The sequence below is a fragment of the Arvicola amphibius genome, chromosome 1, assembly GCF_903992535.2.
Source record: "Arvicola amphibius chromosome 1, mArvAmp1.2, whole genome shotgun sequence".
NCBI lineage: Eukaryota > Metazoa > Chordata > Mammalia > Rodentia > Cricetidae > Arvicola > Arvicola amphibius.
The window spans coordinates 58,475,352-58,501,350 of NC_052047.1; the positions used below are offsets into that span (position 1 = coordinate 58,475,352).

The 25,999-nt window shown below is 38.9% G+C and overlaps 1 protein-coding gene across 3 annotated transcripts in view; it reads left to right on the forward strand.

The window, feature by feature from the left end:
* The window catches only part of Rab28 (RAB28, member RAS oncogene family), an 84,041-nt gene that overhangs the window by 14,143 nt on the left and 43,899 nt on the right, over positions 1–25,999 (forward strand). For all 3 annotated transcript variants that reach the window (XM_038343107.2, XM_038343127.2, XM_038343117.2), the window contains exon 4: positions 13,749–13,878. In XM_038343107.2, the coding sequence (XP_038199035.1) occupies positions 13,749–13,878 (130 nt within the window). The remainder of the gene's footprint in view (positions 1–13,748; positions 13,879–25,999) is intronic.

Here is a 25,999-nt window from a genome sequence, read left to right on the forward strand (position 1 = left end):
ACTCTTGTGCATCAATGCCCTACATAGCTGAGCCTGCTTGTTAACCATCAGCTAAATGATTTGGTGCCAGCATGACTACTAGGGACAGATTATATCTAAAGGCTTGACTCCTGAGACCTTCTCCTACCATTTACTATGATTTTTTTATTGGTTATTTGCCAAATATAGCTTTATTTATAGCCTTCATTTACTGGCATTTCTTTAATTTTTTTATTTGCAGTTTTAAAAATTAAATTTAGACTGGACGGTGGTGGTACACACCTTTAATTCCAGCACTCAGGAGGCAGAGGCAGGTGGATCTCTGTGAGTTTGAGGCCAGCCTGGTCTGCAGAGTGAGTTCCAGGACAGCCAGAGCTACACAGTGAAACCCTGTCTTGAAACACCCACCTCAAGTTAAATTGTATTATTTCTGTCTTTCCTCTCCTCCCTCCAATCATTTCTATTTCTTCTTTCCTTAGCTCTCAAATTTATGGTCTCTTTTTAAATTATTATTATTATGTATCTATAAAAACATAAATATATAAATGCAATGTCCTGATTCCATTTGTAGTAATATTTTTATAGGTTGTAAGAATACTATATTGTAGCTATTGCATTGTATTTATGTTTTAATTAATTTCCCTGTGTAATTGAAAAATAAGGTAAATAAATTATTTCTCTTGCATGTTAGGAAGAAAAAAATTCTCTGGATTTTAAGGTGTCATTTGCCAGTTATAATTAAAATAGAGAAAAATTTATTAAGGATATGAAGTATTGCCACCAATGTTTGTTACTTCTAAACAGTCAGTTATTACCTTGAGAATTCTGTGTGTTCAATGTATTTGCTCATGCTTATTAAATACATGCAAATAAACAACTGCATAAAGTTACTTTATAATCTATGTAAAGTCTTGAGCAAGGAGAAGTGGTCATATCTTTTTGAAATTAGAAGGGAAGGTCTAGCACAGTGAAGACACTGGAACATTGAAAGAAGCATTTCTTAAAGTTGAAATCTGATTTACAAAGGTTATTTGAAAGATTTGGAAAGGAGAGGAGCTACTGGAGGCTGAATTAGGGTAGGAAACAGAAGGGTTGCCTGGGCATAAAGACAGGAGAAAGATGATGGCAAGTGGGTGGTAAAATGTGTCTGGAACAGGAGAAATGCTGATGGCTTTAGATGGCCACAATGCTGCAAAGAAAATTAGATTCCATAGTTGACAGGATCATTCTGGGGCTCGAGTTGATGTTAAAATGAAACTTCTCAGAAAGTTGTATTTGTGACCAGGAAGATTCTGATACTTTTTGGAAGGAATAAGAAGAACCCTAGATTGACTGATTTATTAAAGAGACTCAATTTTGAGGGTCTTCCTGAGGAACTGACTACCCAAGAGGCTTTTTGGGTTTAAGGCTGGTGGTAGAGACCCTGGGAGTCAAAAGATTTGGTAATGAATGTTAAACTTTTGGTCCATTTCACCTATAATACCAAATTTGTAGCCATAAGGTTGATCATATATTCTTTTGATGACTTTTAAAGAACATTTTAAAAAGATTTATATATTTATTATATATACACCATTCTGCCTCCATGTATGCCCGCATGCCAGAGGAGGGTGCCGGATCTCATTACAGATGGTTGTGAGCCACCATGTGGTTGCTGGGAATTGAACTCAGGATCTCTGTAAGAGTAGCCAGTGCTCTTAACCACTGAGCCATCTCTCCAGCCCCTTGATGACTATTTTTGTATTCATTCTGCTACTGTTCATTTGTGTCTTTCCCCTGTAATTACTTTTTTGAAGAATCTTTTTTTTTGTACTATTTCTCTCTTTTCAAGTTCATTGATTTGTGCTCTACTTTTTATTTCTACTCCCTTTCATTTGCTTTAGTTTGAGATTGTCTTTATTTTGGTTTCCTATCATGGTAACTTAGAGAAGAGATTTTTTGGCATATGGTTCTAAAGGGTTAAAAATCCATCACAGTGATGCTGCATGACAGTGGGTGACAGGCATAGTTGCAGGGACAGGAAGCTGAGAGATTGATCACTTCTCCAACTGCAAACACAAGTATCCTCACCAGAGTGGTGGTAATTTCTTGGAAGAGCCCTCAAAGAGCAAGCTTTTGACTGTTGTGTGTTGATGTTAAAAGAATGGGATGAGAGAAGGATTATTGGATCCTCAACTGAGATTCCATACCTGTCTGCCATTTGTACACAGTTCTGTCCTAATTGCACATGGCCTCTTGGTCTTGGAAGGTATTAGAGTATGGAGTATGTAGAAGGTTAACTAAAGGGACACTCCATCAATGTGGTATGGGAAAATCATCATCTTAGCTAAAGGGAGATCTTCTGGTAATATGGCTATTTCCAGGCTTCGAATGTTCCTGTAAGTAATACCTCATCCACACTTTCTTTTTTTTTTTTTTTTTTTCCTCATGGTTTATTTTTTTTTATATTTAAAAATTTCCATCTCCTTCCCTCCTCCTCCCCCCTCCCTCCCCTCCTTCTCCCCTTTCTCTCCCCTCCTTCTCCCCCTTCCCTCCCCTCCCCTCCACCCATACCTCCCCTCCCTCCCTCTCAAGGCCAAGGAGCCATCAGGGTTCCCCACTCTATGCTAAGACCAAGGTCCTCCCAACTCCCCCCAGGTCCAGGAAGGTGATCGACCAAGCTGAGAAGGCTCCCACAGAGCCCGTCCATGAAGAAGAATCAGAGCCCAGAGCCATTGTCCTTTGCTTCTCAGTCAGCCCCCGCTGTTGGCCACACTCAGAGAGACGGGTTTGGTCGCATGATCCATCAGTCCCATTCCAACTGGAGTTGGTGATCTCCCATTAGTTCTGTCCCACCGTCTCCATGAGTGAACGCACCCCTCTCGTTCCTGACTTTCTCCCTCATGTTCTCGCTCCTTCTGCTCCTCATCGGGACCTTGGGAGCTCAGTCCAGTGCTCCAATGTGGGGCTCAGTCACCTTCCCCATCTGTCGCCAGCTGGAGGTTCCCTCACGGTCCTGACTTTCTTTCTCATGTTCTCTCTCCTTCTGCTCCTCATCAGGACCTTGGGAGCTCAGTCCGGTGCTCCAAGGTGGGGCTCTGTCATTTTCTTCATCTATCGTCAGGTGGAGGTTCTATGGTGATATGCAAGAAATTCATCAGTATGGCTATAGGAACTGGCCTTTTCAGGCTCCCTCTCCTCAGCTGCCCAAGGAACTAACTGGGGGCGTCTCCCTGGAAACCTGGGAACCCCTCTAGGGTCAAGTCTCTTGACAACCCTCAGGTAGCTCCTTAAATTCAGATATATGCTTCACTGCTCTCATATCCACCCTTCCTATATCCCAAGCACCCCATTCCTCCGAGCTCCCCCCGCTCTCCCCTTCACACTTTTCTCTCCCCATCTTCCCTTGGCCCAGTCTTGCCCAACCCTCAAGTTCCCAATTTTGCCTGGCGATCGTGTCTACTTCCAATATCCAGGAGGATTACTATATCTTTTTTGGGAGTTCACCTTCTTATTATCTTCTCAAGGATCCCAAACTTATAGGCTCGATGTCCTATAATCATGGCTAGAAACCGAATATGAGTGAGTACATCCCATGTTCATCTTTATGGGTCTGGGTTACCTCACTCAGAATAGTGTTTTCTATTTCCATCCATTTGCCTGCAAAATTCAAGATGTCATTGTTTTTTACCGCTGAGTAGTATTCTAGCATGTATATATTCCACAGTTTCTTCATCCATTCTTCCACTGAAGGGCATCTAGGCTGTCTCCAGGATCTGGCTATTACAAATAATGCTGCTATGAACATAGATGAGCATATGCTTTTGTTGTATGATTGGGCATCTCTTGGGTAGATTCCCAATAGTGGAATTGCTGGGTCCTGGGGTAGGTTGATCCCGAATTTCCTGAGAAACCGCCACACTGCTTTCCAAAGTGGTTGCACAAGTTTGCATTCCCACCAGCAATGGATGAGTGTGCCCCTTACCCCACAACCTCTCCAGCAAAGGTTATTATTGGTGTTTTGGATTTTAGCCAATCTGACAGGTGTGAGATGATATCTCAAAGTTGTTTTGATTTGCATTTCCCTGATAGCTAGGGAGGTTGAGCATGACCTTAAGTGTCTTTTGGCCATTCGAACTTCTTCTGTTGAGAATTCTCTGTTCAGTTCAGCGCCCCATTTTTTAATTGGGTTAATTGGCATTTTACCGTCTAGTCTCTTGAGTTCCTTATATATTTTAGAGATCAGACCTTTGTCAGTTGCAGGGTTGGTGAAGATCTTTTCCCAGTCAGTAGGCTGCCTTTGTGTCTTAGTGACAATGTCCTTTGCTTTACAGAAGCTGCTCAACTTCAGGAGGTCCCATTTATTCAATGTTGCCCTTAAAGTCTGTGCAGCTGGGGTTATGCATAGGAAACGGTTCCCTGTGCCCATTTGTTGTAGAGTACTTCCCACTTTCTCCTCTATCAATCTCAATGTGTTCAAATTAATATTGAGGTCTTTAATCCATTTGGACTTGAGTTTTGTGCATGGTGATAGATATGGATCTACTTTCATTCTTCTACAGGTTGACATCCAGTTATGCCAGCACCATTTGTTGAAGATGCCCTCTTTTTTCCATTGTGTACTTTTGGCTCCTTTATCAAAAATCAGGTGTTCATAGGTTTGTGGTTTAAGATCCGGGTCTTCTATACGATTCCATTGGTCAACTTCTCTGTTCTTATGCCAATACCAAGCCGTTTTCAATACTGTAGCTCTGTAATAGAGTTTGAAGTCAGGGATGGTAATGCCTCCAGAAGTACCTTTATTGTATAAGATTTTTTTGGCTATCCTGGGTTTCTTGTTTTTCCATATAAAGTTGATTATTGTCTTCTCAATCTCTGTGAAGAATTTTAATGGGACCTTGATTGGGATTGCATTGAATCTATAGATTGCTTTTGGTAGAATTGCCATTTTTACTATGTTGATCCTCCCAATCCACGAGCAGGGGAGATCCTTCCATTTTCTGGTATCCTCTTCAATTTCTTTCTTCAAAGACTTAAAGTTCTTGTCATATAAATCCTTCACTTCCTTGGTTAGCGATACTCCCAGATATCTTATGCTATTTGTGGCTATTGTGAAAGGTGATACTTCTCTGATTTCGCTCTCTGCTTCCTTATCCTTTGTGTATAGGAGGGCGACTGATTTTTTGGAGTTGATCTTGTATCCTGCCACGTTACTGAAGGAGTTTATCAGCTGTAGGAGTTCTTTGGTGGAGTTTTTGGGGTCGCTTATGTATACTATCATATCATCTGCAAATAATGAAAGTTTAACTTCTTCCTTTCCAAATTGGATCCCCTTGATTCCCTTATGTTGTCTTATTGCTATTGCTAGAACTTCAAGCACTATATTGAAGAGATAAGGAGAGAGTGGACAGCCTTGTCGTGTTCCTGAATTTAGTGGGATAGCCTTGAGTTTCTCTCCGTTTAATTTGATGTTAGCTGTCGGTTTGCTGTAAATAGCTTTTATTATATTTAGGAATGACCCTTGTATCCCTAATCTCTCCAAGACCTTTATCATAAAAGGGTGCTGAATTTTGTCAAATGCTTTTTCAGCATCTAATGAGATGACCATATGGTTTTTTTCCTTCAGTTTGTTTATATGATGGATTACATTAATAGATTTTCGTATGTTGAACCAGCCCTGCATCTCTGGGATGAAGCCTACTTGATCGTAATGGATAATTTTTCTAATGTGTTCTTGGATTCGGTTTGCCAGTATTTTATTGAGAATTTTTGCGTCCATGTTCATGAGTGAGATTGGCCTGTAATTCTCTTTCTTGGTTGAGTCTTTGTGTGGTTTAGGTATCAGGGTAACTGTAGCTTCATAGAAGGAATTTGGCAGTGACTCTAGTGTTTCTATATTATGAAATACCTTAAGGAGTATAGGTATTAGGTCTTCTTGGAAGTTCTGGTAGAATTCCGCATTGAAACCATCTGGTCCTGGGCTCTTTTTGGTAGGGAGGTTTCTGATAACAGTTTCTAATTCTTCGCGACTAACAGGACGATTTAGAGCATTTACCTGGTCCTGGTTTAACTTTGGTATATGGTATTTATCTAAAAACTGTCCATTTCTTTTACATTTTCCAATTTTGTGGCATACAGGCTTTTGTAGTAAGATCTAATGATTTTCTGAATTTCCTCTGTGTCTGTGGTTATGTCCCCCTTTTCATTTCTGATCTTGTTAATTTGCGTGTTCTCCCTCTGCCGTTTGATTAGATTGGCTAAGGGTTTGTCAATCTTGTTGATTTTCTCCAAGAACCAGCTTCTTGTTTCATTGATTCTTTGGATTGTTTTCTGTGTTTCTATTTTGTTGATTTCTGCCCTCAGTTTGATTATTTCCAGTCTTCTACTTCTCCTAGGTGAGTCTGCTTCTTTTTTTTCCAGAGCTTTCAGGTGTGCTGTTAAGTCACCAATGAGTGCTTTCTCCGTTTTCTTTAAGTGGGCACTTAGTGCTATGAACTTTCCTCTTAGCACTGCTTTCATTGTGTCCCATAGGTTTGAGTATGTCGTGTCTTTGTTTTCATTAAATTCAAGAAAGACTTTAATTTCTTTCTTTATTTCTTCCTTGACCCAGGTGTGGGTCAGTAGTTGACTGTTCAGTTTCCATGAGTTTGTGGGCCTTCTGGGGGTAGCATTGTTGTTGAATTCTAATTTTAATCCATGGTGATCCGATAAGACACAGGTGGTTACTAATATTTTTTTGTAACTGTGGAAGTTTGCTTTGTTACCAAGTATATGGTCAATTTTCGAAAAGGTTCCCTGAGCCGCAGAGAAGAAGGTATATTCTTTCCTATTTGGGTGGAATGTTCTATAGATGTCTGTTAAGTCCATTTGGTTCATTACCTCCATTAAGTCTTTCAATTCTCTGTTAGGTTTCTGTCTGATTGACCTGTCCATTGGTGAGAGAGGAGTGTTGAAGTCTCCAACTATTAGTGTGTGTGGTTTGATGGCTGCCTTGAGTTCTAGAAGTGTTTCTTTTACATAAGTGGGAGCTTTTATATTAGGGGCATAGATATTCAGGATTGAGACTTCATTCTGAAGGATTTTTCCTGTTATGAGTATAAAGTGTCCCTTTCCATCTCTTCTGATTGATTTTAGTTTGAAGTCAACTTTGTTGGAAATTAGTATGGCCACACCCGCTTGTTTCTTAGGGCCATTTGCTTGATAAACCTTTTCCCAACCCTTTACTCTGAGTAGGTGCCTGTCTTTGTGGTTGAGGTGTGTTTCTTGTAAACAGCAAAATGTTGGATTCTGTTTTCGTATCCAGTCTCTTAGCCTGTGCCTTTTTATAGGTGAATTGAGTCCATTGATATTAAGTGATATTAATGACCAGTGGTTGTTAACTTCAGTCATTTTTAGTAGTAGAGTTTGTGTGTTTCCCTTCTTCTAGTTGTGCTGGTGAAGGGTCGCTAGATGCCTGAGTTATTGTCGGCGTTGTTGGACTCCTTGGTTTGTGATTTTCCTTCTATTACTTTCTGCAAGGCTGGATTTGTGGCTGCGTATTGTTTAAATCTGTTTTTGTCCTGGAATATCTTGTTTTCTCCATCAATGGTGAATGCAAGCTTTGCTGGGTATAATAGTCTAGGCTTGCATCCATGTTCCCTAAGTGTCTGTAGCACATCTATCCAAGCTCTTCTGGCTTTCATGGTTTCCATTGAGAAATCAGGTGTAATTCTGATAGGTTTCCCTTTATATGTTACTTGACCTTTTTCCTTTGCAGCTCTTAATATCTGTTCTTTATTCTGTATGTTTTGTGTTTTGATTATTATATGGCGTGGGGATGCTTTCTTTTGATCCAGTCTATTTGGTGTTCTGTAGGCTTCTTGTACCTTCATAGGAACATCCTTCTTTAGGTTGGGGAAGTTTTCTTCTATAATTTTGTTGAATATGTTTTCTGGGCCTTTGAGTTGTAATTCTTCTCCTTCTTCTACCCCAATTATTCTTAGGTTTGGTCTTTTCATGGTGTCCCAGATTTCCTGAATGTTTTGTGTTAAGAATTTGTTAGATTTGTTTAGTTCTTTAATCTGTGAGTTTATTTCTTCTATAGTATCTTCAGAGTCCGAGATTCTTTCTTCCATCTCTTGTATTCGGTTGGAAATACTTGTCTCTGAAGTTTCTGTTCGTTTACTCAGAGTTTCCATTTCCAGTCGTCCCTCAGATTGTGTTTTCTTCAATACCTCCATTTCATTTATCAGGTCTTGTACTGTTTCCCTTACCTGTTTGATTGCTTTTTCTTGTTTTTCTTGTTTTTCTTGGGTATCTTTGAGAGATTTATTTATTTCGTCTACCTTTTTGTTTGTCATCTCCATTTCTTTATGGCAGTTTTTTACCTCCTGTTTAAGGTCCTCTATTATTTTTATAAAGTACTGTTTAATGTCGGTTTCTTCTATATCTTCTGGGGTAGGGTGTTCAATTCTTGTTGTTTCGGGATGTCTGGCTTGTGGTGATGTCATGTTGCCTTTCATGTTGTTGGAGGAGCTCCTGCATTGGCGCCTGCCCATCTCTTCCTTCAAAAGGAGCGCGGAGGTGTTTGGTGTCCCCAAAGAATGATGGATCCTCCCCAAAGAATGATGGATCCTCCTGCAGACTGTCAGGTCCCCTTGCAGGCCAAGCAGCTCTCAGACAAAGGCCTACCTTGCTCCGGGCAGTCAAATGAAGGAGGGGACCTCCCACCGGCCTGGGAGCACTCAATTCCAGGTCCCCAGAGCCCAAACAGGCTGAGCTGTGGGATTTTGTGGCCCCAAAGACGGGAGGATGAGGAAGGGGGAGGGGGGGAGGATTCTGGGTGCAAGCTGGGAAGGGACAGGGAGAGAGAGGCGGTATCCGGGGAGAATAACCCCTGCAGGAAGAGCAGGAAGTGTGCTGGTGGCAGGGGGAGTTGTGGAGAGTCGGTGGTCCCTCACCGGGCAGCTGCCGAGGTTCGGGCACTCACTCCTCACTCACCCCAAAGAACGATGGATCCTCCTGCAGACTTTCAGGTCCCCTTGCAGGCCAAGCAGCTCTCAGACAAAGGCCTACCTTGCTCCGGGCAGTCAAATGAAGGAGGGGACCTCCCACCGGCCTGGGTGCACTCAATTCCAGGTCCCCAGAGCCCAAACAGGCTGAGCTGTGGGATTTTGTGGCCCCAAAGACGGGAGGATGAGGAAGGGGGAGGGGGGGAGGATTCTGGGTGCAAGCTGGGAAGGGACAGGGAGAGAGAGGCAGTATCCGGGGAGAATAACCCCTGCAGGAAGAGCAGGAAGTGTGCTGGTGGCAGGGGGGGTTGTGGAGAGTCGGTGGTCCCTCTCCGGGCAGCTGCCGCGGTTCGGGCACTCACTCCTCACTCACCCCAAAGAACGATGGCTCCTCCTGCAGATTTTCAGGTCCCCTTGCAGGCCAAGCAGCTCTCGGACAAAGGCCTACCTTGCTCCGGGCAGTCAAATGAAGGAGGGGACCTCCCACCGGCCTGGGTGCACTCAATTCCAGGTCCCCAGAGCCCAAACAGGCTGAGCTGTGGGATTTTGTGGTCCCAAAGACGGGAGGATGAGGCAGGGGGAGGGGGGGAGGATTCTGGGTGCGAGCTGGGAAGGGACAGGGAGAGAGAGGCAGTATCCGGGGAGAATAACCCCTGCAGGAAGAGCAGGAAGTGTGCTGGTGGCAGGGGGAGTTGTGGAGAGTCGGTGGTCCCTCACCGGGCAGCTGCCGAGGTTCGGGCACTCACTCCTCACTCACCCCAAAGAACGATGGATCCTCCTGCAGACTTTCAGGTCCCCTTGCAGGCCAAGCAGCTCTCAGACAAAGGCCTACCTTGCTCCGGGCAGTCAAATGAAGGAGGGGACCTCCCACCGGCCTGGGTGCACTCAATTCCAGGTCCCCAGAGCCCAAACAGGCTGAGCTGTGGGATTTTGTGGCCCCAAAGACGGGAGGATGAGGAAGGGGGAGGGGGGGAGGATTCTGGGTGCAAGCTGGGAAGGGACAGGGAGAGAGAGGCGGTATCCGGGGAGAATAACCCCTGCAGGAAGAGCAGGAAGTGTGCTGGTGGCAGGGGGGGTTGTGGAGAGTCGGTGGTCCCTCTCCGGGCAGCTGCCGCGGTTCGGGCACTCACTCCTCACTCACCCCAAAGAACGATGGATCCTCCTGCAGATTTTCAGGTCCCCTTGCAGGCCAAGCAGCTCTCAGACAAAGGCCTACCTTGCTCCGGGCAGTCAAATGAAGGAGGGGACCTCCCACCGGCCTGGGTTCACTCAATTCCAGGTCCCCAGAGCCCAAACAGGCTGAGCTGTGGGATTTTGTGGCCCCAAAGACGGGAGGATGAGGCAGGGGGAGGGGGGGAGGATTCTGGGTGCAAGCTGGGAAGGGACAGGAAGAGAGAGGCAGTATCCGGGGAGAATAACCCCTGCAGGAAGAGCAGGAAGTGTGCTGGTGGCAGGGGGAGTTGTGGAGAGTCGGTGGTCCCTCACCGGGCAGCTGCCGCGGTTCGGGCACTCACTCCTCACTCACCCCAAAGAACGATGGATCCTCCTGCAGACTTTCAGGTCCCCTTGCAGGCCAAGCAGCTCTCAGACCTCATCCACACTTTCTAAGTAAGCCATAAAGCCTCATTGATTCCTTAAATTGGATTTCGGTGGAATACACTTTATTTTGTTATTGGTGCCCCTGTAGATGGGTAGAACTTTGTTTATATTACCAAGGGAAAGAGTTCCTAAAGTAAATGCCTTATAATTTTCTATTGAATGATAAAGTGAGGTGAATAACAAGAATTCAGGTAAGTGGGCCTTTGGTATGAAGTTTTATGTTGCTTTAGCCCTGAATGCATTGTTCCCTTTCATTGATAGCTGTAGATGCCAGAGATATCAAGTCCTCTAGTGTCTTTGTTTATTTCATCCCAACCTTTTTAGATATTTTGAAGAACTCTTCTCAGTTGAAATATTTGCTTATAGTTGCTCTTATCCCAAAGCTCTGTTAATGCCAATCCTTTAATGGGCCTCAGATCAAGGAGAGGATGGCTAGAGGAGTTGGAAGTTATAAACTTTCCTCTACCCACAGGATCTAATGCTTTGTAGGTATTACATTGGTTACTTTCTCCATGTCAGAACTGGGAGTGGACCTTTCCTTTCTCTGCAAGTTTCTGTGAGTAAATCCCATGAAAGTGGTGGTGGTGGGGGGTGATCCGAAGACTGGGCTGCTGAGAGTCCTTCATGCTACAGCCAGGCAACAGCCCCTGCAGGTTGTTTGCATTACTGTGTCCTCCATTACCATCCCCAGCAACTTCTGATCCAAGGAAGTCGGTTCTGTCTGTACTCTTTTAATTTACTATGCTTTCCAGTATTGAGGGCAGTGATTTGTCCTTTAATCTCAGTTCTCTGATGCACCCCTGAAAAATCTGATCTTTCTGTTATAAGGTCAGAGATGATGATCAAAATTCTTTATGTGTTAGAAGCCCATACTCCTCAAGTTTCTTTTGTTATATCAGATTTTCATATTTTTCAGTATAACACTAAAGGTAACACCATTAATAATTGTGGTAAGAATAAAGACAAAATAATAAATGTAAAAAATAACTAAATGCCAAAAGTTTTTTACATTTTATTGTGTTGAGAATATTTGGGTTGGAGGATAGCTAAGTTAGTGAATGAAGTATAGCTTTTTATGAATCTAAAATAATTCAAAATAACTGAAAAAATACATTAGTCTAGAGTAGGGATTGGTGACTTTCCTATAGAGTTAGATTTTTTTGAGACTGGGTCTTGCTCTGTAGTTCTAGAGTTCACTGTATAGTGGAAGCTACAATCAAACTCAGAACAATTCATCTGCCTTAGTCTTTTTAGTTCTGGGATTATAGCTGTGAGTCATTATATCTGACTTTAAAATTACAGATTATCGAAATTGAAAAGGATCTTAGAGACCATCAGAAATCTAATTGTGTGATTCATTATGTTATGTGTATGGGCATTTTGCCTATATGTTTTATCTGTATACCATATGTAGTACTCTGAGAAGCCAGAAGAGGGTGTTGGATCCTCTGAAACAGGCATTACAGACCAATGACAGCTGCCATGTGGGTGCTGGGAAGTGAACCCAGGTTTTCTGGAAGAAGTCAGTGCTCTTAGTCCTTGAATCGTCTCTCTAGTCTCTAGAAATATACTTTTAAGACAATAAATAGGTGACTTAAGGATTGATGTTGTTTAATAAATGCTCAGCACCAGAAGATCATAAGAACAGCCAGTTTGTTCTAGCTTTAGAAACTCAACTCTTAATTTTTGACAGTTTTTGTGAGCAAATTGTTGAATACACCCATTATTAAATTTTTTATATAAACTAAAAAATGTTAAGAGTTATTATGTGGTCAAAATGAATTATCTATTAGTTGATATAATTTCTGTTGTCTGGAATCCCAAGGTTGTTCACCTTTATAGTTTATGGGTAGGGTGGAAATGCTAGTTCAGTAATGTCACATTGACAGCAGCTGCTACTTGCTGTGACTCCTGTGTTGTATACTTATCTGTTTATATATGTAGTTTTCCTGGAATACTGTATTACTTGAAGCTCAGCATTCATAGCCTTAGCAGTCAGTAAAGTGCATGGTATAGAGTCTGCAGACAAATGCGTTTCGTCACTTAGTCCTTGACTGATGTCCTGGTTCCATCTGTTATCTGCCTGGGTCCTCTTGGTTATTATAACCTTTCTATCAATAAAGTGAGGATAATAATACCAATCACTGTAGGTTGTGGGATTGGTATAAAAATCTAGATCTGTGTTTGATACATAGCAGATTCAAAAATAGTTATTTTAACATAAGAAGTAGGTCTGAATGCCTTGAGTGACTTATCCTGTAAACAGAGCTTCATATTAAGTGTTTTACTACAAACTAGATGAAAATCAAGTATGTGGTTCTGTTATTTTTGTGTATGTATATATTGAAATATAATGGGATAACTTATAAAGGAATATGATATATAAGAAGCAGGAAGTAACCCCTCTCTTATATTTAGCTTTTTTTGGACTCTTATTACAGTATCATGTCCAGTTTTACATTGCTCATTTTAAAGAGGATGTCAAAAAACTCTATGTAGTGTGTCCTGGGAAGAATCAACAGGCATGATTAAAGGGACAGAAAATAGGCCCTTTGAGGCGGCTTTAAGGAACTGAGTTTATTTACTCTGGAAAGCAGACTGGTAAGGAGTTACTTAACTGTCTTCAAGTATACGAGGGGTTGTTAAAAGGAGGACACTCTCCAGTTGTTCTCTAAATGCACAGAGGACCAAAAGAGGAAATCCACATTTCATTTAAAGAAAATTGTGTTAAACACTAAAATTGCCTATCAAGGGACATCATGTATCATGGAATCTCATTTTTGAAGACATTTAAAATTGGAGAAGCAGCAGATGGTTACTTATTGAAAAGTTTAAATGTTTGCCTTGTGAAAGTGAGAGGTGGGGTTTTAGTCTTTGCAGGTTTTTTTTTTTTTTTGAGGTGATAGAATTTTCTTATCTTGAATCTACTAAGAGATCTTGAATCTACTAAGAGATCTTCAGGTATGTTATATTGGGAAATTACTTAAAATTTTGATAAAATTATACCTTAGTTTCAGGATTTATTGTGAATAGTATCATTTGACATTGTTTCTACTAATAATATATTTAAGTTGAAATTGGTTTTTATATAAAAAACACAACTTCACTTTACAGTATACCTGATATATTTGAAACATTAAGAAGTATTATTATATTATTTCAAGAGTATATTATAAATATTCTGCATTTCTTTTCTGACAGGGAATTCTTTTGGTCTATGATATTACAAATTATCAAAGTTTTGAGAATTTAGAAGATTGGTATTCTGTGGTGAAGACTGTGAGCGAAGAATCGGAAACTCAGCCCCTGGTTGCTTTGGTGGGCAATAAAAGTAAGGTGGTACTACTTATTTATGTGTAGTGAAGTTTATTTGCTTCTGTAGACTGTTTGTGTCTTTCTACCAGTTGGCATTTTGAGACTTGAGTTCCCAATGTGGTGGTTAGTGGGGGTTATAACTTTTACTAACTCACTGGGTCATGATAGTGGAGCCCTCATAAATGGGATTAGCACCCTTATAAGAAATAGAGACATAAAAGAGAGAATTTTTTTTCTCTGTGAAATGAAGACACAGCAAAAAGGTGACCATCAAATCAGGAAGAGGACTCTCACTATTATCTGCTGGTACCTTCATGTTGAACTTAGCAGTCCCTGGAACTATAAGAAATAATGTTGCTTGTTCATTGGTCTTTGGTATTTGTTATGGTGGTCTAAGCAGAGACTTTACAAAGGTGCTTGCCTATTTGTTGATCATTTTTTTTTCCTAAAAAAATTCAGTGTCTGGGAACAGCTTTTTTGGAATTTAAGTAGAAAATTCTTATGAATATGAATAACCACCTAACAACTTTTTTTTCTTAAGTGACATTTAATCTCTGAAATTCATGGTATACCATATGGTTCATATTGCAGTCTAAGAAGTAACTTTCAAACATGTGAATTGAACCACCATTTCAGGCATTACATTGTAATTTTAAGACATCCTTTACTGTTCAATAACTATTTGAGGCTTGCTCTAATCTAGTTTATCTGCTGCTTTTGTAAAGGTAAGTTCAAGACTGATAGTGTATATTTTGGCTTCATGTGGTCCTTAGGAAGCTATGTGGACTGTTAAGAACAGCAACACAAATTTTATGGCACTACAGTATAGCTTCAGCTCTGTCCCAGTGGCTTTGAGACATTTCATTAAATGATCTTCTATTCTAAAGAAAGAATAGTGCTTACTGAAGTTTAATTATTCCTCATTCCCATCTTTTATAAACTTTTCCTGAATTTTTAGTGTTTATTTCTGAAATGCATATTATTTTTTGGAAGAATATTTGATGTAGGTGTGTCTTCTATCTATCTGATGATTTCATTGGTTAATTAATAAAGAAACTGCTTGGCATAATAGGTTAGAACATAGGTGGGTGGAGTAGACAGAACAGAAAGCTGGGAAGAGGGAAGTGAGGCAGATGCCTCGGGCAATCACCATGCCTCTACTCTCTGAGCCAGTCGCCATGAACTCAGCCACCAGGTCAGACATGCTGAATCTTTCCTGGTAAGACACCACTTCGGGGTGCTACACAAATTACTAAAATTGGGTTAATCAAGATGTGAGAATTAAATAATAAGAGGCTGGAACTAATGGGCCAGGCAGTGTTTAAATGAATACAGTTTGTGTGTTGTTATTTCGGGTGAAAAGCTAACCACGTGGGAGCCAGGCAGGATGAAAAGCAGGCCTGACGGCTCGCCTCCTCACTACAAGTATTGTATTAGGGAAAGATACAGTCCTTGGTAAAAAAGTAGGGATAAATAATTTTTTTGAGATCAGTTTCTTGAACTATAATATATATCATACAGAAATCATAAAACTGAACCTGGGACTCTACTAATATTTGGTTTATTGACCTGTAGTAATTTTGAAAAGAAGACAATAAGAGGTTTTAGATATATGATATATTATGGTATAATCTGATATTCTCCAGTTTACTTGAGGTCAGAGAAACAGAAAATGAACTCAAATTATACCATGAAGGATTTAGTTAGGAACTGTTTCCTGAGTACAAGGGTTGTTAAGTCAGTGCCTATCTGTACTGCCAAGAGAATTATTTTCTCTAAATGTCTGAAAAATGAAATACATTTTTCTCTATAATTATTTAGGAAATAGTATTTCCTAAAGGGTGAACTAGATTTCTGAACTATGTAGTTTTATACACTGAGATGAGCATTTAATTTAATCCCTAGTTTAAAACCATTACAAAACAGGTGTGAAGCCATTTCTTTGCAGAGTTTAAAATAGTACTGTCAGCTGTCTAGAAAAAAGTATTGCATGTCACAAAATGGCATGGCCTTTGGTAGAAATTGTAGTGTTTTGTTTTTAGCTTTAAGAATTACACATCTGTTTTATAAGTAATTCTTTTGGAGTGAATCATTTTTTTAGTTCATTGAAATCTCCCTTCCAAATAATAGGTTTTGGTCACTTTGGCTTCTATTTCTATGTGCAGCTTTTCATTTTAGATGATAATTTCTTGGTCAGTTGTCATGTTACCAAAGCATTAACTTATACTCTGCTTATACTTTTGTTGGAGGTTTCCCATCACCATATGGGAAGCTGTAAATGAGAGCGGGGAATTGGGATTTGTTTTCATTTCTTCCAGGGTATGATCTAACCATCATCTGAGATAATGACATAGTAGTGTATAATTATATTCATTATGCTATATGTTTAGGTTATCCTGCGACATCCACCATCATTGGTTAATGTCAACAACAGAATATTAGACTAGGTGAAATACGAGTCTAGTCTTGTGTTGTTATGCCCAGGCATTAAAAATAAAAAATAAAACCATATATAGGTTATTTAAATTTTTGCAGAAAATTAATAGATTGCTGTATTTGATATTTACTATTATTAAAAATTTACACTTTTCACCTTTAACTTAACAATTACCCCATTTTAAAATTTATTTATAATATGTCCCTTCAGAACAATATATAGCAGAGTATATTATAGTCACAAAGACTATTATGTAAAACAAAGTTTATAAGTGAGCATTTCCTGGCTGTTACTTACTGTTTTTATCTGTCACTGACCCAATTTTATGTGATTATATAATGAAAGATTATTCTACAGTTAAACCTATTAAGTCTTTAACTCTCTACTGATATTTTTCAATTTGTGTTCCCAAGCTGATGTAACATTAGTTAATGTAATCATGTGTTTGTATTTTCATTTTGTGAATACAGTTTTATTAAAAAGTAGTAAAATTCACAAAAGACCACACTTTGTCAAAGCAGGAGAAACGTGATAGATTAAGAGCAGAAACTAGATCGTTACATCTTGTTTAAATATGGTTACCTTTGCATGAAATGTTTTTATCTTCTTTATTTACATTTATTTCTTTCTTTTATTGAAAATAGATTCTTTTAAACATATTTTTAATTGAATTATTGGGAATTTAACATTATACACCCCCAAACCACTCACTTCCTAGTCTTTAAATATCCACCCTCCACCCTTGTAAACTCCCCCCTCTAAGAAAATAAAAAATTAAGAAAAATTAGAAAAGAAAAGAAAAAACAAACTGAAAAACGACATCAGAAAACAAAAACCCTTCTATCTGACCTCTCTGGGCAACAACCTGCTCCTTAATCAGCCACAGCATCTGTACCTCCCAGTCCACTCTACTGTCTTTACTGCTTTTCCATCCTATATTTGCTGTCGCAGAGGTGTTGGAAGTTGCGGTGTGTCGTGCAGTCTACCCTTCTGCTCAAACAGCTTTACTTGTGAATGTTTATTGGAATGAGTCATTAGTCTAGTTCAAGACCTCTGGCCTTTGCTGCACCATCAATACTAGACCTGCATTGAGACTCTCTATTAACTGTGCCCTCAGTTGTGGAGATCCTGTGACAATGGGTCCAAAGGACTGGCCCTTTCACATGCTTCAGCAGCAACACATAGATGGGGAAGATTTTGAGGTGGGCCAACTAAAAATCTTGTCTGGGTCTAGCTGAGTTGATCAACCCTCTAGGTCTCCCGTGTTCACACCATTGGGGCCTGCTCTGCTGTCCCTATACCATCAGGCCAGCTTTTCCATGCCACCCAAGCAAGGGATAGGGCCAGCTCAGTGCAGCCTTTGGACATCAACATGGCCTCAGGCTGCAGTACAGACTGAGGACATCCTTATAGCCTTTGGTGATAACATAGACTATGAACATTGACATAGATCCTGGATGCAATATGACCACAGACCCAGACAAGGCCCTTAACAGCAACATGGACCCTCACATCATCACGGCCTCAGGTGGTAGCTCAGGCCTCTCACATTATGTTGTTCTTCACCTCCATCACATCTCCAGTTCTTCATAGTGTCCAAACGACTCCACTTCTCTTTCTTTCCCATTTCTCTGTCATATACTTGTTTGCTTCCTATTCAATGAGGGCTAGACATGGCCTGGTGTCTCAGCTCTTAGATTTTTTTTTTATACAATACATTTTGATTATGGTTTCCCCTCCTCTAACCCTTCCCATGTCTTCCACTCTTCTCCCATCTCTGTCCAAACCCTTTCTGTCTCTTCTTAGAAAACAAACAGGCATAATTATAAAATAAGACATACATGTTCACACACTTAAGAATGCCATAAAAACACAAAACCAGAAGCCATAATATAAACGCAAAGAACCTATAAGGTTAAACATAAAACAAAGCACTGACTCAACATTATGAAACAAAGACCCTCCACGGATGCTTGACTTCATTTTGTGTTGACACAGGCCATGCTGTGCATGAAGCCTGCCCTTAAAAGTAGTTTGTTTCCCTAGTGTGATCCCCTTGAAAAAAAGTAATTTTTCATTTGCAAGAGGTTATCAATTGGAGCTAGCTTTTTGATTAGGGGTGGGAGCATGTGTTCACATCTCTCAGTTCTAGGTCCCCATTTGGTGCAGACCCTTGCTAGTCCTGTGAGTGCTGCCTCAGTCTCTGAGTTCGTATGTTCACATTACACATTGGTATGCTGAATTTAGAAGGTCTTGTTTTCTTGGTACCTTTCATTCTCTCTGGCTCTTCACTCTTTCTGCTTCCTTTTCTGCAGACTTCCCTAAGCCCCGAGAGTAGAAATTTGATAGAGACATCTCATTTGGGGCGCAGTGTTGCAAGGTCTTTCACTCTGTACATTGTCTGGCTGTGAATCTCTCTATTTTTTCTCAGCTTCTGAAGGAGGAAGCTTCTCTGATGATGGCTGAGCAAAACATTGATCTATGAGTATAGTAGACTACAGAAGTCATTTTATTGTTATGTACTTTCAGTAGAACAGTAGTGTTTGGTTTTACTTAGGTTCCTAGGCTATGTATGCAGTTCCATCTTGTGGATTGGGCCTTAAGTCAAATCAGATATTGATAACTCTCACAGGTAGGCACCAACTCAACTTCTCCTTGTTCCATGAACTTTATATAGGTTTTGTCTGTAGCAATGGGGAATTACTTTTAGTTTGTGGAGAGCAACCAATAGCCCTAGGTTGTTTGGAGTTCCCACAGGACGCCTTTGGCTAACAATTTGTTTAGGTATAACTCATTCCCAGTATTGGAAGCTTCATTTGGTGATGAGAGATGTCCAGTTGGGGTTGTCTCTGCTGTGTTTTGGTTGATTCATTTATATGAAATCCATGTTGGAATTAAAGGTATGCACCACCACTGCTCAGCAAGCTTGGGCTTTTTATTCTGTGGAATGGAGTTTGGCTGCATGCATCTGGAAGGCCTGAGTCCAGCCTTTATGGCCTTTAGAGTGTTTTATATGCAGAGCCTGATGGTTGGAGGCCCTCGAGAGCAGGCCCTAGCTATTAGAATATTCTGAGGGGTAAAGCCTAGCCACTCATGCCTCTCTAGGGGCTTACAACATCCACATACAAGTAAATACACACCATATTTGTCTTTGTGGGTCTGGGTTGCCTCACTCAGAATGATTTTTTTCTGTCTCCATCCAATTACTTATGAATTTCCTAGTTTTATTTTTTAATGGCTGAGTAATACTAGATTGTGTAAATGTACCACATTTTCTTTATTCATTCATCTCTTGATGGACATCTAGGTTGTTTCCAACTTTTGACTATTTTGAATAATCGATCAGCAATGACCATGATGCAGCAAGTTTCTCTACAGTAGGATGAAGCATCTTTTGAGCATATGCCCATATGCTGCTACATCTTGAGATGAACTCACTGTTTGCTCTGTTCCTCACAAGTTTTAGATAAAGAATATGTATGTTGAAAAGAAATATAGTCTGCGGAAATATTAGTGGCAGTAAAGTTTTAGCTAAAGTTAATAGGAGAGCGTATGTGTGAATTCGTAGCATATTGTGAATTTTTCCTTAGACTATATGTTTACTTGCTTTTTATTAAAAATAAGAAACTCTTAGAGACTTAGGCTGAAGATGGAGGGTAATTTTATGCTGTTTAGTTATGGGTTTATTTTTATGTTACTAATTATCTATTGAATTATATCTCTAAATTATTTTCTTATACTTACCTATGTACCTAAGTAAAGGAAATAACTAAAGAGAGAGGGACTTGTTTTTTTTTCTTTTTTTTGGAAATGGGCAGAATGATTGGTATATAGGACCTTGTTAATGTCAATATGTAGTACTAAAGTATACATAATAATTAAAATAATGTTTTATCCTATATTCTTTCTATTTTAAAGATCTGTCAGTCATTAGCTAATGATATTTTTTGTACAACATAAGACCCTACCTGAAGTATAAAGTGGAGTTTAAGATCACAGGGCTTTAAATATGAGACTATAAATACAATTTCTTTTATTTTTTATTTATTTATTTATTTATTTTTTACAATTTCTACATTTAACAGAAATGCGTGTCTTTACGCCTTTAAGTCTTAATTCCTTACATCTGGAAATTAGTAGTTTCTGTTTGATAAGTCAGTTTAAAGATTAAATAAATTATTAAATAAAAGTAATGAATGCTTTATGCATATGAAACAAATTTTAATTTTAGTGTTAATCGTAATAGCTTTTTAAAAGCATGAAGTGTATATAGTGTCTATCTGGATTATCAAATTATAGTCTATTAGTTTGGAAATAGATGTCCTATGAAACTGAGAGGGAGGAAATGGTTTTTAGGAAGTCCTTTGTCACCAGCTTATTATTTTTTTCTCCTTTTAATGATAGGTTTGTTTGTTTGTTTTACTGTGTGCTGGAGGAGGGCCATTTATTCAACAAACTTTAAAATGCTATCTATGGCATATTAAACTGACTATTGTTAATTTTCTCAAAGATTGAGCCAGAGGTACTTCTCAAGAAGTGGTTAGTGATTCTGTTAAGATCTTTGGCTATGTTGCATCTGGGAACAATTACATGCATAAAAGGCAGGGAGCTGAATCCACCTGGCTTAATCCCTATTTTTCTGCCTTTGAAAGTCTTGCTTTTCCAGCTTTGGGGAACTCTTACTTGAAGAGGCCATGTTGTAGAGCTTAGGAGTATTTGATTTATTATGTTCACTTATGGGCACCTTGGTAGGTCTGGCCATTCCTGTCATATAGACAGCTTCCTGACTGGTGTTCCTGCTCTTTGCTTTGTTCAGTTAGTTTTCGAAGGAAAAATCATAGGCTGTTTCTATTTAAAACCTTTGTCCTTTTCACTGTTTTCAGAGTGAAATCTGCTTTCCTTCTGGTTATCTAGGTCTAGGCATTCTGACTCTTGCCTACTTTGCATACTTCATCATCTATAAGTTTCCTTTACTCAAGTCTTGGTCCTCACTTCTACATCTTCCTCTGCCTTTCTTTCTATAAGTCATTCCCAGTTCATTTGTACATCAGAGTTTCTTCTGCATAAAATGTTTTCCCCTCTGATCTTTCCTTTCTGTTAGCTGTAGTTTGTCACTCTTGTTTCATCCTAAAAGTCATTTTAAAGTTAATGCTTTTGGCAACTCAATCTCAAGGAACCACCTAGGTCTTTGGGTTGTCATTATATTCAGCAGTCTGTTAGTTTCATTGTCATATGATACTGTTTCTTATGTGTCTTTCTACACCAAAACGAAACTTTATGAAAATTAAGAATATCACCACCTGCATAATGGATTAAAGCCTATTCATAAATTCTGTTGGAACTACAAGTTCCAACATGTGGTCCATGGTGTTAGGAAAAATGGTATTTATTCTTTATTTAAAAAAGTAACTTGAGAACTTCGTTCATGCATATGACATGAAAATGGTTTTTCTCAATATAGAATATATATCTTTAGATGGCTTAAAGGCCTTCTTAGGGGATAGTATCAGTGGGAGTTTTTTAGAAACTGCATGACAATTGTATTATGCCGGGTCATGTCTGAAAAAAAGTATAGATTTCATGTCATTTATTAGATTACATAAATATAAAAAATTTAGAAAGTTTCCTGTTAGAAATTTTTGTCTGCGTTGAAGTATAATTTTAATTTATTTTTAGTGCTTTAGGCAAGTTTATAACAAATAAAATGAAAATTTAGGAATATTAGCTTTTTAATGATTGCTTTAAAATTTAGTCTATACTTTATAATTATGTACCATCTTAATTTGTCATTTTCTATCTTTAATCATTTATGTGTTCTTACTATCTGATCCATCAGCTAGTGTCTTCCCCAGCTAGCTCACATTCTGAGGTGGACAGATTATAAACAGAGTTAACAGGGGCTGCATGGGAGCTGCCCTGGTACTGATTTATAGCTTCTTGGTTAGTGGTGGTAGGGTGGTTATCAGGAACATGTATTGGGGGTAGGAATTATCATGCACTGGCATAGAGTGGATGGATGAATGATTTCTGCTCTTAAAGATATTAACCAGATCCTTTCCCAAATAAAGACTAATAACTCAGATTTTTAAACAATCTTCATGACAGATGAGGGCATAGAGAAGAGTGCATCAGGACTATTTAACAATGTTGAGTGTATATTCTTCCTAACAGTGATTGATTGTTCCTGGAGTACTATCTGCCCAGGAAGTGATGTTTTACATTGGGAAGTTGAAAGGTTACATTTTAACATACCCTGTAAGTTGTGTTCTCTGTACTCAGTGGGCATGTATTACAAAAATAAATACATTTGAAGTTGGAAATGTATTGATGCTCTAAATAAAATTACCACAAGGCTTTTAAGAATACACACACACACACACACACACACACACACACATATATTAGAGTGTAAGTAATGGCCATGTAATATTTACAGAAATATGTTTATACTGTAAATTTGTTGAGACTTTGAGAATTGTTTTATGTGGACAGTAAATAGGTGGAACCACTAAATAGCTAACATTGATTCTTACCGTGAAGGGTATCAACTCCTTTAAAATTTGTCATCTTCAGTATTATAGAAAATACATTTACTTAAGAAAGCTCTAATTTATAAATCATAAACAACTCTTTTGAGAACTTGTAAAGTTCATTCTGTTTATAATTCTAAACAGAAGTGTTCTGCTCCTTTCCTTATTTAATACTTTACTTCCTTTTTTTCTTTTGGATTGTAGCAATTCCAGAGCACCAGACCCAGGTGTCTTTTTAGGTGGGCCTGATGCTTCCGTTCCTGTTGTTTTTTATTCTCTTTACATGTACATTTTTAAAGCAGAGTTGTGATTATTTGCTTACTAGAAGTTAGTGGTAGAAGTACTTGAGCATAGATGAGACATAGCCTTCTGTCATAGGTCTTTGCATGTATACAGCACTTCAGGGAATGCTGGCCTATTTCAGGATTACTTGGATGACTTCTGTTTGTAAATCTAGTGTGTAAACATGCCTTCAGATTGGTGTGGGGATGAGAACATTAAATAACTACTGCTTTATAAGTACAATCAAACCTGGTTGTTACATGATGCTTGCTTTAGTGATAGCATTTTGTTATTTTGTAGTGATTTCAGATAAGGTGCCTCAGATCATTTTCAAATTACATAGCTGAAGAAATAGTATGTGTTTAGTTTTGTTTGCTTTGTTTTGGGGAGTTTTGTAATCATTTGAAAGCATAGTCTACCTTCTTTTTGTTCATTTTTTTTTTGTTTTGTTCTGTTGTTCTTTTTTTTTTTTTATTGAGTGCCCATGAAAGCTTAAAGATGCCTTTGGATCCCCTAGGGCCTGGTGATCAGCCTGATGTGTGTATTGGGAATTGAACTAGGGTCTGCTGGAAAAGCAGCAAGTGCTTTTTTAACTACAGAGTTAGCTCCTATTCTCCTATTGTTTCTTTTATGATGTAATACTGATTTTAATTTTTAGAAGAAATTATTAAACATTGGATTAGTATTAAAAACAGCTGTAAGACAGATAGCTTTGTGAAAGGGTGATTTGAACATTTTATTGATAATAACTAGGCCCCTTTAATAGTTTATTATAGCTAGCTCCAGTTTAGATTTTTGTCTGCATGACTTGTCCATTTGTGAGAGTGGATTATTGAAGTCTCTACTGTCAGTGTGTGAATATGTGATTTAAGCTATAGTAATGTTTTTCTTACAAACTTGGGTGCCATTGTGTTTAGGTCATAGATGTTAAGAATTGAAATGTCATTTTTGTGCAATTTTCCTTTGATGAATATTTTGTATCCTTACCTATCTCTTTTGATTGGTTTTGCTTTGAATTATATTTTGTTAGGTATTAAAATATTTAATATTTGCATACTTCTTAAGTCCATTTGCTTTGAATATCTTTTTCTAATCCTTTACTCTGAGTTACTGTTTTTCTTCGATGTTAAGGTATGTTTCTTGATGCAGCATAAGGATGGATCTTGTTTTTGAATGTCTTTTCTTAGTCTATGTCTTTTTATTGGAAAATTGAGACTATTGATAATGAGAGATACCAGTGACCAATGATTGTTTATTCCTGTTATTTTGTTGCTGTTATTGGTGGTAGTGTGTCTGTGTGCCTGTATATGTGTGTGTGTGTATGTGTGTCTGTGTATCTATGTGCTTGTATATGTATGTGTGTGTGAGAGAGAGAGACAGACAGAGAGAGACATAGAGAGAGTTTTTGTGTGTGCCTCCCTTCTGATTTTGTTGGTGAGAGATTACTCATTTCCTCTGTTTTCATGGAAGTAGTTAACCACCTTAGGTAGGCATTTTCCTTCTAGCACCTTCTGAAAGACTGGATTTGTAGATATTGTTTAAATTTGATTTTATCATGGAATATCTTTGGTGTAGGAGGTCCTTCTGTCTTTGTGTTGCTTCCATTGGTTAATAAAGAAACTGCTTTGGGCCCTTGATAGGGCAGAACTTAGGTAGGCAGAGAAGACAACTGAATTCTGGGAGGAAGAAAGCAGAGTCAGAGAGAAGCCATGGATCTTCTGCCTGAGACAGACGCCAGTTAGAATCTCCGGTAAGCCACTGCCACGTGGTGATACACGGATTAATGGAGATGGGTTAAACTTATATGCAAGAGTTAGCCATTAAGAAGCTAGAGCTAATAGCCAAGCAGTGTTTTAATTAATATAGTTTCTGTGTGGTTATTTCAGGTGTAAGCTAGCTGTTTGGCCAGGAAGAATAAGCAGCCTCTCCCTACAGCATACCTTCTTTTCTTTATCTATGGTGAGTGAAAACTTTGCTAGGGGTAGTAGTCTGGGCTGGCATCTGTGGTTTCTTATATTCTCAGCACATCTATCCAGGCCCTTCTGGCTTTTAGAGCCTTCATTGAGAAGTCAGGTATAATTCTAGTAGGTCTGCCTACTAGATCTTTTTCCCTTGCAGTTTTTAATATTTTTTGTTTTTTTCTGTATGTTTAGTATTTTGCTTTATCATGTAGCAAGGGACTTTCTCCTCTGGTCTAATCTATTTGGTGTTCTGTATGCTTATTGTACCTTCAGAGGCATCTCCTTCTTTATGTTAATAAAGTTTTCTTCTATGATTTTGTTGAAAATATTTTCTGGGCCTTTGATTTTTCATTCTTCTCATTCCTCTATTATCCTTAGATTTTGTATTTTCATAGTGTTTCAGATTTCCTGGATGTCTTGTATTAATAATTTTTCAGATTTAACATTCTCTTTGACTAATGTATCCATTTCTTCCATCACATCTTCATTGCCTGAGATTATTTCTTCCATGTCATGTATTTTGTTGGTGAAGCCTCCCTCTGTAGCTCCTGTTTGAATTCCTAAATTTTTCGTTTTCAGAATTCCCTCAATTTATGTTTTCTTTATTGCCCCCTTTTCTATTTTCAGGTTTTGAACAGATTTATTTGTTTCAGCTGTTTGTTTTTGTTTTCTTGGCTTTCTTTAAGGGGTTTATTAAGTTCCTCCAATTGTTTGTGTTTTCCTGGGTTTCTTTAAGGGATTTAGTAATTTTTCTCTTTAAGGACTCGTATCCTCTTCATGTTGTTTTAAGGTCATTTTCTTGAGCTTTAATCATGTTGGAATATCCAGGGCTTTCTGTAGTAGTATAGCTGTGCTCTAAATGGAGACATATTGCCCTGGCTGTTACTGTGTTTTTATGCTGGTGTCTAGGCATCTGGGTTTAGGATG